This window comes from Lathyrus oleraceus, chromosome 1, assembly GCF_024323335.1.
Source record: "Lathyrus oleraceus cultivar Zhongwan6 chromosome 1, CAAS_Psat_ZW6_1.0, whole genome shotgun sequence".
NCBI lineage: Eukaryota > Viridiplantae > Streptophyta > Magnoliopsida > Fabales > Fabaceae > Lathyrus > Lathyrus oleraceus.
In genome coordinates, this window is record NC_066579.1 from 440,731,020 (window position 1) to 440,745,698 (window position 14,679).

General features: G+C 34.5%; 1 protein-coding gene across 3 annotated transcripts; it reads right to left on the minus strand.

Moving 5' to 3' along the window:
- Positions 1-315: 315 nt before the first annotated feature.
- LOC127081251 (probable pre-mRNA-splicing factor ATP-dependent RNA helicase DEAH9) lies at positions 316-9,305 on the minus strand. Of its 3 annotated transcripts, none has more exons than XM_051021530.1 (21): positions 8,943-9,305; positions 8,791-8,865; positions 8,620-8,709; positions 7,806-7,885; positions 7,622-7,691; positions 7,384-7,469; positions 6,383-6,452; positions 5,906-6,001; positions 5,497-5,599; positions 5,221-5,267; positions 5,039-5,122; positions 4,899-4,952; positions 4,236-4,336; positions 3,249-3,339; positions 2,218-2,382; positions 1,812-1,901; positions 1,562-1,633; positions 1,233-1,331; positions 967-1,129; positions 769-848; positions 316-665 (listed from the first exon to the last, which is right to left on the minus strand). In XM_051021530.1, the coding sequence occupies exons 1-21, from the start codon at positions 9,195-9,197 to the stop codon at positions 621-623; spliced, it is 2,016 nt and encodes a 671-aa protein (XP_050877487.1). In that variant the 5' UTR covers positions 9,198-9,305; the 3' UTR covers positions 316-620. The 3 variants fall into 3 exon arrangements, 2 of the variants coding, with proteins under 2 accessions (XP_050877487.1, XP_050877481.1); XM_051021524.1 differs by having other exon boundaries at positions 989-1,129; positions 8,943-9,304; XR_007788079.1 differs by lacking the exon at positions 316-665 and having other exon boundaries at positions 989-1,129; positions 1,229-1,331.
- Positions 9,306-14,679: the final 5,374 nt, after the last annotated feature.

Sequence of the window (14,679 nt, forward strand, 5' to 3'; positions counted from 1 at the left end):
AGGCTCAATCATTAATAAATTAGAACAAAAGTCTACATAGCAATAGTGGCTGATCTAACTATACAAAATTACAAACAAACGCTCTCTAACTTATCAACCATATAAAACCATTTTTTTATCATTCAAATGTAAGGCTCAAAAATTAATCAAAATGGCAGTTTTAACTTAGACTATTTTTAAAATATCACGCACTAAATGGAGTAATCAATCTCAATGAATAAAGATTCGACTTAGATTACACAAGCAATAAATTAAATTTAACGACAACTACTAATTTGAGTGAGCGGAAATAGTTTTAAAAAAGAATTGTGCCTATGTATGGCAAATCTCAGCCATTCCTTGAAAGTTGTCTTTTTTAACAGGGTCCTTTTGTAATTAGACTTGTATCAACTGCACCAAATCTGTTTCTGTAATTTACACAAGATTAGTTAATAACTAATGAGAAGTTTCTGTCTTAATCCCCACATCACTGGTTAATCTGCTCTACTAGACTCTCAACTTATCAATAAGGCTAAGGTAATTAGTGAAGAAGATTAGGTTTCTGCAACTGGTAGAAGTGAGGAGCAGCTTCCAATAGCCACGAGGGATCTATTGTCATCACATTGCGCATATATTTCCGATCAGTTGATACTAGAGAATTGAATATAACCCACTTTGGATTTACTCTGCAAAAGAACACAATTTTTAATCGACAGTCGTCCAAAACTAACTGTGAATAAACCAACGCGCGGTAGATAGAGTTTTCACAAACTCGGTTTTTCTTACTACCTGAATAGCACTGATGATGGGTGAATATATACTTCTTCTGATCCTCTTAACGTCTTGTACATCCCGTCCGGACTGTATGGCTTTTAAAAAAGTACAGAAAGAGATAAAATATATAAGTGAAGTTAAATTATTTTGTTTGCCGCAATATTAATGCGAAAAAAGGTAATATACAATTATCAAAAAGAAAATACGGCATACTGATATCTCTGGAAGTACTCACTTCAAGACGACATGCATTAGCAAAAAAGCCAGCAGTAACCGCTTTCTTAACAACCTGCATATCACTGTCGCAAGATTTTAAGACTAAGCCTATCCTCTGTGCAATTTTTTTGAGTTGTTCTCTAACTTCGACAACCTTTTTCTGTGCAATTTAAACACCCATGTCAACATGAATTGGTGAAAACTGAACTGAAAAGGACAAATGGAAAGGCTACAATGTGCATAATTGCTGAATACATACACACCATGGCATGGTAGTTCACAAAATGCTTGTGACACCACTGTGATGATTTCCGAGACAGATGAAAACCTTTGTAGACATTTAGAAATGTTACATGGTCACCCTGTATAAATTATTAAAAGATTAAACTTAATTCTAAATAAAAAAAAACAGTTCATACAGCATATTGCTATAGAAAAACACTTGTACTGCACAGTAGAAAAGCTGATGGTTGATGAACCATTAAAAGTTTGACAAGGAAATAATGCAGAGAAAGCTACATGTATAAACGGCGAAAGTTAGTAACATTGTGGGAGAGAGGAGAATGAAAAAAGAAAAATTAACCTAGAGTACCTCGGCAGCAGCAAATCTCAATTTTGCTTCATCTGATTCCTTTTGTATCCCTCGTCCTGAGATCCAGATAGACTGTATGCATAGATAAATTGAAACTGAGATCAACTGCTATGTTACTACATTTATGTTCAGCTATGTTTCTTTGATGCTGTCCAGATAAATTTCATTTTACATTCCAATCTTCAGCATGAAAACTGAACATTTCTTTCAAAACAAAATTATTCATGACTAGAGCAAAAAAAAACTTTACTTGGACTGAAAGTGCTGCAGCAATTGTGAGTATCTCCTCTGTGCATCCGAGTTGACTAGAAGCTATTATCATTTTTGAGATCATAGGGTCCTGGTAAGAATCACATCACATTAAGCAGACATTAGTAAAGTTGTAAGAAATGGGTGATAGAGTACCGCATAAGACTCTATAATTGGATTCTTAAAGTTCCTAACTAAACTCATAGAAATGAGTCTAAAGTCATAAATTCTCAGTTCTTTACTCTTTGTTCTGTTATTCGTTTGTGCTATCTGTTATGTATCTCTGGTGTACTTGGAATAACCCAGTCCCCACAGTGAACAAAACAATTCATTACTTTTCTACAAATAAAAACGAAGTATTACATAAAAAGAATGAAAACATGATTTTAGTGGTATCCATAACATACAAGTGGAATTTCTGCAATTTGAAATCCAGTTGGTGAAGTAAGCTTGGCATCATCATCCAAGATCGCAAGTGAGTAGAGAACTTCCAGTGCTCGGATCATTGCTTCAGGTGATGGAGATGCTGGCCAGTCAAATCCCAATATATTATCGATTCCCAAAGCCTTTAACTGGGAATCATCAAAAAAATGTATTAAGTAATTATATTAGGATCAACCACAAAATTTACCTATAATACACACACTAAAACACACTCAATTCCAGCAACAATACTCTGTAATAGCACTCAAATGGAATTATATCAGCCATATATCTCATTAAACATAGGACTGTCTTCCTTTATCATTCAGGATAAAAGGAGAAATTTAATAAAATAAAAAGTAATACAAAACCAGTAAGCAAAGGCTGAAGGATGCAAAAAAGCTGTTCAATCACTTCAAACCTTCAATTTTAGAAGTGGAAAACCCACAATAATGATCATTACCATAGCAACAGAAAGAAGTAATAATAATGATCTTACAATATACATACAGGGATATAAGTATGAAAGTAATAATAATAATCTTACAATATACATAAGGGGATGTAAGTATGAAAGCTTCCCTACCTAACTGTTCTAACAATTCAACAAGAATGTTTAAGTTAAAGGGCTAGTGAAATGTCAAGTTCAATTGAACCAGACCAGTAAAAAAAAGTCAAATTCATTGCAAGAAAAGAGCTAGTGAAATGAACTATAAAAAACAGCAGTTTCAAATCAAACCTCATCATTTTCTATCTCCGGTTAATCTTGACAATTTTTTTAGTCACGAATTATCATAAGGGGATCAGATGCACTTCTAATTACACTTTTTGAAATTTGAATAAAATCATGATAAATCTTCTATCAATGATGTAACTAAATCAGTAGTCATCATTTGCATTGATCATAAAAATACTGGAGAAACATATACAACCAGTGATGGCACTGCCACCATAAGAAAAAAAAAGGGTCTTAAAAAAATAGATGAATTGAAATTATTCCATAATAATAACAGACCTGGATTACACAGGAGACAAGATTAGATCTCTGTATCTCTGGAATTCCCTCAACAGACATGTGGCTAAGAAAATATTCTTCTGTGTATAGCCTAGTTATAATCATGTGAACAATGAAAGGTAAGAAGATAATTGTCGCAGTTAACATCATGACAAAATACCAATTGCAATTTCAATATTAGTTCCTATCACTGTCGCAGTTTATAAACATCCAGGGTAAGGCTTCAGAGTGGACTGGATAAAATATCCTCCAAAAAATAAAAATAAAATGGATAAAAGAGGAATAAGGAAAGCACAAGGATGTCCAATCTTTTTGTATATCAGAAATGAAAAGAACATTGAAATTGAATCAACCATGAGCAGAAGAGCAATGAGAAGCATAAATCCCAAAGAAAATATATGGCCAGAGAGTAGCTCTTCAAAAATGAGAGTATTCTGCTTAAACCAAATATGCCAAAAACTAGTAAAAATCTACACGCTGTCAACATCTTTCTCAGTATATTTAGTTCTTACATAATATTTTAAATAAGGAAAACTATAAAAGTCAAGTACTTTAAAGCATGTTATTGCTTTTTTATAAAAGATATTTGGCATGAAACAACTTATGTGTTTCTTTCGAAAGATTTGAATCTCGCAGGTGCCAACAATTTATGTGTTGGGTCAGCCCATAGCTCTGGCTTCAATTGGGCCTCCCGCTAGTAGACAGTGGGATTGATCCCTTGGATTAGTCGGTCCTAGGGCCGCATACCGAGTTTCCGGAAAGAAAAAAAAACATAAATAACAGCGGAAAAGCATTTCCTTTTGTTGAAAGTGTAACCAGATATTCATGCTTTCACAAAAAAACTTTGGTAGATAGCATGTTAATGCAATGATATTTATAGATTAACAGTGGCATGTTCTTCCATTAGTTAATCAGAAGAAAAATAATCATCATCGAGAAAATGTTCCCAAACCATCAGAAAGTAATTATCTACATTCAGTCAGACACCTGTAACACTTTCCTGGTCGAACTCGTCCAGCCCTACCAGCTCTTTGTCTAGCAGATGCCCTAGAAATTGGTGCCACAACCAGATTTTCAATATCAGAAACCTGTACAAAAGAAGGAAGAAAATTACACTAGTGATAGCAAGATAACTGAGAAAGGAAGAAAACAAGTTGAGAAGGGAAGACTTCCTAAAAATAATGTTACTAGCAGAACATCTAAAACTAATCAAAACTTAGTGGATAAGTTCATATAAACTGCATATTAGCCTATTAGGGTATAAAAAAAACAAATGTTAATTTAGAATTCAAAAGTGACCCATAATTAGGAAACTTTCATCCAAATCATTGAAATGCTTAAGGTTTTAAAAAACTTCATGAATCAACACTAGATTGTTTAAAATTGTCATACGGAAAATTTACAAAGAAAGTACAAAGCACAGAAGTGAAAAGTGAGTGCAACCCATATGCAATAGAAGTGCTAGATGAAACTTGCATATGGCCAAATGAAATTGAATGAAAGCATAAATACAAGGGCGGAGTATTAATCCAGTAGACATGTGCTTTTGTAACTTCAAAATGAACAAAATGACATTTATAAACAACAGGACCATAACATTACTGGCCCATTACTATATATATTTTCATAGAAACAACATAATGGAAATACCGGATTGTAGAACCGCTGTTTTGAGAATCCACTGTCAACAACATAGACAATGCCCTGCACAATTAGAAAAATATGAATATAAGTAGCACTTTGTTTTCTTTAATTAAAGTCAGACATGTTGAAGAAGAGATGGATGTTACCTCCAAGGTGAGTGATGTCTCTGCTATATTAGTAGAAATTACTACTTTCCTCTTTCCTCTAGGAGCTGGAGAAAACACTAACTCCTAAGATAAAGTAAAAATTGTATCAATGCATTCAAAAAATTTATTTAGATAATACTGACAATAAATTTTGAAACTAAATCCACATATGTATTTCTGACCTGATCAGCACGTGGGAGCCCTGAATAGAGAGGCAAAACAACCAATCCTGGAACAAAAGAAAATTCAAAGTATTGCCGGGCTATCTGGTTGTAAGCATAATTATGTGCACATATGAAAATCTTTTTCATTGTGCTTAGTTTAGAAAAATTTAACTTATATACTTATGTTGCTCGTTTACTTTAGTTGTAAGTGTTTTTTTAAGAATATTTTTACTTGTAAGTAATTTTGGAGAACGAAACTTAATAGTCCAGATAAGAATTATTTCGGGTGTATACCTGAGTGCTTTCGATTAGTTTGAATGTCTTCATTGAGTAAATGAGCAGCAGCATCAATATCATCTTGACCGGTAAGGAATACTAGAACATCTCCAGTGGATTCCTATGGAGAGATAGTATAGTATAGACCAAAACCACAATTACATTCCATTCTAATTTTGTTTGAACTATTATATATCTGACTTTCTGCTTATATCAACAGTAGAAATGCTTAAATTAGTGTGTGTTAGCTTTGCCAATGAAGAGTCCAGAATTTATTATCAGAATCAAAATGAACACTAATATTTTGGTGTCCATGACTAAGACAGGTTCAAACATCATTGACAGACATATGTAATTACACAGAACTAAATGCCTCAAAATAGAACAAATTGGTTAACACTATCCAATCTCAACGAATTTAAAATACCCGCTCATGGATCGAGAGAACAGTTGAAACAGCAGCTTGAATGTAGTCATGGAAGGGTTCCTCAGCAAAATTAATCTGTACATTGAAGCCTCTTCCCTGAAAAATATAAAACATACTTTATTTCTAAGTTGAATACTTTAACCTATAAAGCACAAAGGCATAGTAATTTCTCAACTAAAAATATCGAAATAATAATGTCGTTCAGGTTCTATAAAATGACATTTTCTTTTTGAAAAGTAATATTATTAATATTAAATAGAAGAAAAGAAATATAGTGGCAGCTTCCATTTGAAAATCAGATACAACTTTGTAATAACCATGGGCTGAGAACTAGAGAAAACTGATACATTAACCATATCAGAAAGAAAATTTAGATTAACTTAACCTTCAATTTAGTTGGGTTTAGCTACAAACAAATGCACTTAGAGAAACAGGGGACATGCAAGCATGAGTTGCACTTGCACATCTAAAAAGTACCTCGACTGATAAGATTGCAGGTTCAACTTTCAGTCCATTCTCCTCAGTTTCAGGTTCTCGGCGCTTTTTTCTGTTAAACAACACATGTTTTAATGTGATAATTAAAACCTGAGGACTCAGGACAAAAAAAAACAGGAACAAAACTTTTAACTTCATATCGTTCAGTAATACTGTTGTACTACATTCCATATAATAGCAGGTATAGTTCATAATCCTAATGGTTATAAATAAAAATAGCTTGGATTGGATGTGAATCTGGAAGAGGTGCACTGACCAAGTGAGAAAATTGATAAGCAAACTGGAAGAGGTGCACTACCTTTTTAATTCATGTGTCAGACCAAGTTTTACAAGTTTATCATCATTGATAGGACTATTTGGCCCCAATAAAATCAATGGTGGTGACAACTACTTTCAAACTCTTCTTTAAAGAGACCTCAATATCTAACTAATCGTATGTGGCCTATGAGTAAAGGTTGTGTTGCAACTGAGAATAACTGCTATGCGAGATAGAGTTGTGATGTACCCAATCAAGAGACAAATTACAACAACAAAAATTAAAATATGTGGACCACCGATTTTCATTAATGTTGATCCATTGGTTATTATTCGTTGTTCTTGTTTCTCATAATAATTGTTTCTCATAATAACAAAGTGTTTTCAGTAGAATTATTCCCTATATATGTATGTATATATAACATATATTCTCTTGTGATTTTGTGGGTATAGCAGAGAGTTATGAGATTGAAAATGTTGCTTTAAAAATGTCGGTGTTACAACGACCCAACACCACAAGATCATTTCTACGAGAACACTTATGCATAACATAACAAACCAATAATACAGTAATGCCTTAGGACTGGAAGAAAAAGCATGCTTATTGTAGCTTAGATATTTTAGCTGCATAAATATAAACCAGGCAATCAGATATTTGCAGTTTAGCTTATTATCCACATAAAATCTAGTTATATTTTTTATGAATAGAAAGTTTATAGGAAGAAAACCTTGGGCGGAAGAAGTCAGCCATTGATTTGGCTTCAATAGTAGCAGATGCAATAATTAATCGCAACTCTGGTCGACGCCGTTGGATCTAGAAGAGTAACAAACAGAAAATATATGATTTATAATATTCATGAATATTGGAGAAAATAAATAAGAGGTCAACAGTTAATTCCCCAAAGTAAAAAAGACAACATTTTGTCACCATAAATAAATTTAGCAGATTGTTTCTGTAGTATATACCTTTTTCAATAGTCCAAGCAAGATGTCAGTTGAAATGGACCTTTCATGAGCTTCATCCACCATTATAACACTATAAAAAGCAAGTGTTCAAGCGCATTCAGATTCAAGTTCGGAAGTGTAAAATGGAACAGAATCACTTTCATACTTAAAAACCAGAAAAAAGTGTAACGTTTGAATCCAGTACCTATATTTTGTCAAAAGAGGATCATTCATCATCTCCCTTAGGAGCACCCCATCGGTTACAAATTTTAAAACCGTTTCATCCTACACTGTCAAAAAGCCCAAAAAAGTCGTTAATGTGTATGTCAAAGATATATCATAATTCATCATCATCATCATCACCATATAAAAGTGTATGTTTGGTTCCACTTCCATAAAAGGCAAAATTGATTGTGGCGACCTAGAATTGATTTTGACATGTTTGGATGTTCTCGAGTAGAATTGATTGATTTTTATTCCAAATTGATTCTCATTTAAAGCTGGAATTTCGAGTTTTTGCCTCTACAAGTGATTTTTAACCTTAAATTTATAGTTCAACTCCGTTTACATGAATGTATTCAAACATTACAACAACAACAACCAAGTCTTATCCCACTAAGTGGGGTCGGCTACATGAATCAACTTTCACCATAATGCTCTATATCCAGGATCATGCTTCTATCCAAATCGTTAATCTCGAGATCTATCTTAATAACTTCTCCTATAGTCTTTTTATGTCTTCCTCTTTTCAATTTGTTTGACTTCAGTCCATTTGATCTACTCTCCTTATCACATAATCTACATGTCTTCTCTCTACAAGCCGAAACCACCTAAATCTACTTTTACTCCATATAATCTACTCTACTTACCACATAATCCGAATGTATTCAAACATTAATCACTTAAATTCAACTCACACCAAACTTGATTTTGCATAATCAATTCATTCAAAATCAATTTCCATCATAGCAAAAGCAATCACACAATAAGCTAGTAATAGAATGGATAGCAAGTCTCACTTGTTTAGTAACATCTTCAAACCTTATGGTGTATCCAACTTGATCCCCAAGTTTAACTCCCATCTCTTGAGCAACTCTAGAAGAAACAGCCTGTGAAATGTGAACACTATTATAGAGAATCGCAACAGCACAAAAAAACGAATGAAATGAAGAAAGGATAGTGAAATGAACCTGAACAGCAAGTCTTCTAGGTTGAGTACAAGCAATGAGTCGTCCACCGGCGGCCCAACCCGCCTCTATCAGGTACTGGAGTTCAAGAGCAATTCTCAAATTGAATTTGAATTTGAATTTGGAAGGGTGGAAATTGAATATAAGAATAATACCTGAGGGATTTGAGTGGTTTTGCCACTACCGGTTTCACCGACGATGATGGTGGTGGCGTGAGTCTCGACCAAGTAGAGAATGGCGGTCCGGTACTTGTAGACAGGTAATCGTTGGCGTTGTTTCTCGATACTAGCGTAGCCATATCCAGAAGAAGAGAGAGAGTTGGAACCGGGTAAGAATAGAACACCGCCTTCTTCGTCGTCTACCACCTGAGCATCAGGCTTTTCCGTCCCTGGCTTCCAGAATTGCGCCATCGTTCACTTCCGTTAACTCTCTCAGTAAAGACAGCGCCTCAAAATTTTCGTGGAATCTACCGCCACCCCAATTTAGACCTGACACCCCCAATTTTTATAAAGGCAAAAATACCTTTTTATTTTTTTCATTAATTCCTCTTGTAAAAATTTCTTTGACATGAAAAATGGGGTAGTGGCAACAAAAAATCCGGAATATATTTTTACTAGATTATTTTAAAGGGATTAATTAGGATGCAACGTCTGTCTAAAAAGATTCACGTTATCGATTTATTATTAGCATCCGTTTGTATTATTTTATAAATTTTTAAAATAAAAGTCAAATTTATTTTAATGTCCAAAATATAGAATTAATTGACGGTGTAAAATCTTTTTATATTTTCAGTGTATTTCAATTAAATCATATTTTAAAAAATTGGTGTGTAACAAAAGATTTATCGAATGTTTCAAAATATTCAATACATTGAATATTTTTCCTATTTTTTAAAAATTTAGTAATTTTTTTATGTTTTTTATTACGTGAACATTTTTGTGTGGATCATAATGATTTATAACTTATATAACTATATTTCATATGTCGTTATACTTTGAAATGTCTCAATTTTTATATCTTGCATTTGAGTACTTTAACGGCGTAAATCCTTCTATTGATTTTAGGCTCATACATGACATTCCTCTTGATGTGTGGTTGTGATTTTGCCGACACTTTTGTATGGATCATAATGATTTATAACTTATATTAATGTCTCGTATTTTGTTGACATAAACATCTCTCAATGTCTCAATTTTAATATCTCGCATTTGTGTACTTTAACAGGGTGAGCCCTTCTGTTATTTTAGGCTCATAGGGGACAGCCTTTTTGATGTTCTGAAATTCAAAACGGATAATCTCTTGTGTTATACAGACATACAGAAGAGTGGTAAAGATCGAGTATCGTTCATCATCGATTGATAATAAAGGAAAGATTCGATCAAGGTAGTTGCGCCAATTGTGAAATTCGCCAATGATATTATCAAGATGTTGAAACATCATGAATCCAGTAATGTTTAAGTTATTTTCATGTTAAGTTATGTTAAACAATGTTCATGATAAGTTATGTTCGTCCTGCATTAATGTAATGCTAACTTTCATCTAATGTAATATTAAGATAAAGTGTCAATGATATACAAATAAATCAATACAACCCCAAAATAATGTCAATGGCAATAAAATATAAATAGATAAAATCTACAAAGGTCCACCACGGACAATACGTGTTATTTGTGATAACCTGACATAGACCTCGCCATCTGGGTTTATCAAATCCATGAGGTTATTTGAAAAAAATGTTATCATATGCATGCGCTGTTGGCTGTAACACTCTCGTGAAACTTATATGAAAAGGTTTAATAGACAATTTAATGTGTCACCTCGACAAGCCAACAACAACTTTCAAAACATTTGTCAACATGCAGCGGAAAATCATATCATAACAATTTAGTTTTAAACTTTGTAGATAAAGTATTCAACTTCAAACAACATAGTTCAACATTAACTCAAAACATAGCAAAACGCTTTGTTCCCGACGTTACAAGATCATAACACTAAACCCATTAAATTGAGAAAAAATAATAAATAAACGAAGAATAACTCCAACAAGTCACCTTCCACACACAACAACAACTTTACTCATGATTATTTGCAAGATGTGCATGGTGGACAACATTAAACAAAAGGGGTGAGAAATAAACTTTGATACAAACGGTGTAAAGAATGCAAACGTACAGAAACACATAACATGTCACACATTCAATACACAACCAACATCACCATAATCTCACACTCATTCCATAATAATATGCAAATATATGTAATACAACTCATGATACAACATGACACTATGCATGTGGTACCAACTTAACATTTGATTCTCTCTAGAACTGGATCCCCCCTTCTAAACCCATGAGCCCCCCTTCTGAACTCCAAGCCCCCTCTATAAACCCATGAGCCCCCTTTTGAGCTCCAAGCCCCCCTTTGGAACTTGGGATATGCCACTAGTCGCCCCTTCTGAACTAGCGAACATGTCTCTTTCAACGACACGACACAATGATGCATGTTCGTACAAATCAATGCAACAACAATAATAATGCTTATTGTCCCTCTTCTAACCATAAACAACATGCATTGATCCACAATAATAATTCCCCATTATGAATTACTAACTACTGATAATAATAACAATACACACCAATAATACATAATTAATCACCATATAATCATGCATTTCAATAACACTACTAGTCATATTCAGCTCACATAACATCAACATGTGAGTAAATCAATTATCATTCAACAACGATAATTCTATCATAATTAAATTCATAATAATTAATTAACAACTACGACATAGCCAAATAATAGTCATTCATTACCCAAACAACAGAGCCACCTCGGAATCTGAACTGACTGCTCAAACTACATCAACATGGACAACAACGCCCCTTATAACAGCATAATGGGGAGCCCGTCACCAGGGTGACACCCGTCATCTTGTTAAAACCCTCATACCATCATCATACTGACGACCGGCTTGGAAAAACAAACCTATATACCATGAAGGTCTCCCCATCATAGCGCTAACGATCGTCAACTGCTTGAGGTGCATGACGGTTAGCTTGTCATCTGGGTGGTGCCCGTCACCCTGCACCAGAAGGCAAAAACGCGAATTTTATCGTGGGAGTTCCCTTGAACTCCAATTCTTGGTCGTCAATCATCCCAACACACCCATAAAATAATACCACATATAATAACATCATTATAACATGCTAAATCACATAATTACACAAATCATTCATCATTTTCATGAATCTCATGCTTATATTCAAACCTTCAAAAGTGATTTCTAATACCCCAACCTGAATGAGAAGTGATTGAGAAATGAAATGACACAGAAACATTAAAATACCAATAAATATTACTGCCACTAGTGTGATACTACTTGTGGCCTGCTTCGTCTTCCGCCTACAGCCCTATGATAACTTCGAGTGCAAATAAACCAAACAAGCGCCCCCCCCCCCCCCCCAGTTGTACTCAGGGATCCGCTCGAAGTCCTCTAAGTACCGTAGGTAGACGAACATATGTATAAGTGACACTTTTGTCCATAAAAATGGTAGTGTCGACCAAATATACCATGTATGCTCTCATAAAATACGCTATATGGAGCCCCACATGCTCATCATCATCTCTAGCCTCTTGAGCTCTAAAGATCTCATATGTATATACATTTTTCAGGAATTCAAACCTAGCATGAGTCCCTCTAGTTTTTCAAACTCATTTATGGCATCCTCTAGGTCAACTCCCAAATAGTCTACCATCACCTCGAGTGCCTCGTTGAATGTGATAGATATCTCACCAATTGGGAGATGAAATGGTGAGGCCTCGGTGTGCATTCTCTCCACGAATGCATTAAACATCTAGTGGTTGACCATAACATAATTGGACATGCATAAGTCTTTCATCCTAGATAGGGACAAAGCTACCTAAAACCACTCCTCATTCAGTTGAGGAAAATCAGTAATCTTCCGCATATGGTTAATAAACTTCAGTGAATCACGGTTATGCAAAAAAATAAATCAATGTCAGAAACTTGTAATATGATAATAAACATAAATTAAAAAGAATGAATCCAACTAATGTTACCTCTTCGCCTCAGATATGTCTGATAGTATGGTCTAGGTACAGAGGCAGTAGTGATAACTCTACAGAGCCTCATCCAAATACATGAGGTGGCTCTGGCTCATCATCCTTAGCAGCCTCACTAGTCGGAGGTGGTACTGGCTTAGCACCCTTAACAGTTGGAGGTGGTACTGACTCACAAGCATCATTAGTCATAGGTGGCACTAGTGCCTCATGTACCACTAGTGATCTGGGTATCTCTGGCGCATAAATAGGTGAAACCTATCTTCTACGGGAGGATGGAGGTAGTGATGCATCGTTAGGTGAAACTTATATCTTATGGGAAGAAGAAGATGGAGAAGCATGAGTCTCATAAGTAGATGTCTCCACATGGCTAGAGTGAACATGAGCCTCTGAAACTTGACTTTTCTCCCTTCGTATTGATCCATGTTATGTAATACTCTCGTGCCTAAGTCTGTCCTCTCTATCAGCCACAATTCCTATAAGTAAATCAGACAATTAGTACAAGCAACACTTCAAGCAAGAAAAAAAAACATATTGATAATTTTCGGAGATGCATCTCCGGAATTTTCTACAACTCTTCAAATCCTTCAATGGCGGTAATGGAGACATACAAACCCCAAAAATAATGGTTCGATCGTTATTTTCAACCAACAAACATGCTTTACAGTATGTATAAACTACCATTCATGCAAATTCTACTCATTTCTCACCTAAATCATCATTTTCTACTCATTTACACAAAAACTTAAAAAACTTATCAAAACATCGAAAACTTACAAATTTAGACTTTACTTCATTGTTGGATGATGTCTCTGATATTCTTGATGTTGATTGATGAACCTTTGAGTTTGCTTGTTTGATTTTGGACTTGGTTGATGGAAAACAATTTGAGAAACTTTGAGAAAGTTTTGAGTTTTCTTAGAAATGAGGAAGAAGAATCATTATGGTGCAATTTAAGCTTAAATATCGTCTAGAGGTGTATCTCTGAAATAAGTTTGAAGATGCATCTTTGAAGTCATTATGCCAAAATAGATAATTAATAGCGCTTTTTCTACTTTAATAGCGCTTTTAGCCACTATTAAAGCCCCCGCTATTTTAGGTGCATACATACAATATCACTTTTAAGTGTTATTAATAGCACATTCTTTAATAGCATTTTTCTTAAAATCGCTACCATATCTTAGTTATTTAATGATGAACCTATAATAGCACTTTATAAAAAATAAGGCCTCCTTCTGTCATGAGACAACATCAAAGGTGATAGATATCTCACCATGAGGGATGTGGAAAGATGAGGTTTCCTTGTGTCATTTTTCCACAAAAGCCGCCAACATGCCATGGTTAATGGTCAGGTATCTAGTGTCACATAAACCTGCCATCCCAGAGTAATGAACTATATCTTGAAACCATATGGCTACATTATATTCTTGGTTCAAAATCTTTCTGGCATGGTTTATAGATTGTATAGCTTCACACTCTTGTAAAAATATATATATCAACAATCAGTCGCAACTCAATTAGTATGAAACAAATTTAACGTTAAAGTAAATAAATATACATTTCCTTCCCACGCATGCCCAGCAACATATTCAGCAAAGAGGGAAAGTAAGGAGGTATCAAATGGGCCTATTGAAAAACTATCAAGAATGGGAGCAACAACAACAATTTTTTTCCTATTGGGCTTTAAGGGCTTCATAAGCTAGAGGATAAACATGAGACACGTGCCCTTAGGAGGTCGAGGCCTGAGACACACGAGCTTGTGAATCCTAAGACACGTGACCATGTGAATTCGATGCTTCCACGTCA

Excerpts from the sequence above, each read along its gene's own strand:
- LOC127081251 (XM_051021524.1), bottom strand. The coding sequence starts at position 9,197 with ATGGCGCAATTCTGGAAGCCAGGGACGGAAAAGCCTGATGCTCAGGTG. Across the intron at positions 5,268-5,496 it reads AACTAATCGAAAGCACTCAG|GATTGGTTGTTTTGCCTCTC; the intron begins GTATACACCCGA and ends CTTTTGTTCCAG. Across the intron at positions 666-768 it reads CCATCATCAGTGCTATTCAG|AGTAAATCCAAAGTGGGTTA; the intron begins GTAGTAAGAAAA and ends GTTCTTTTGCAG.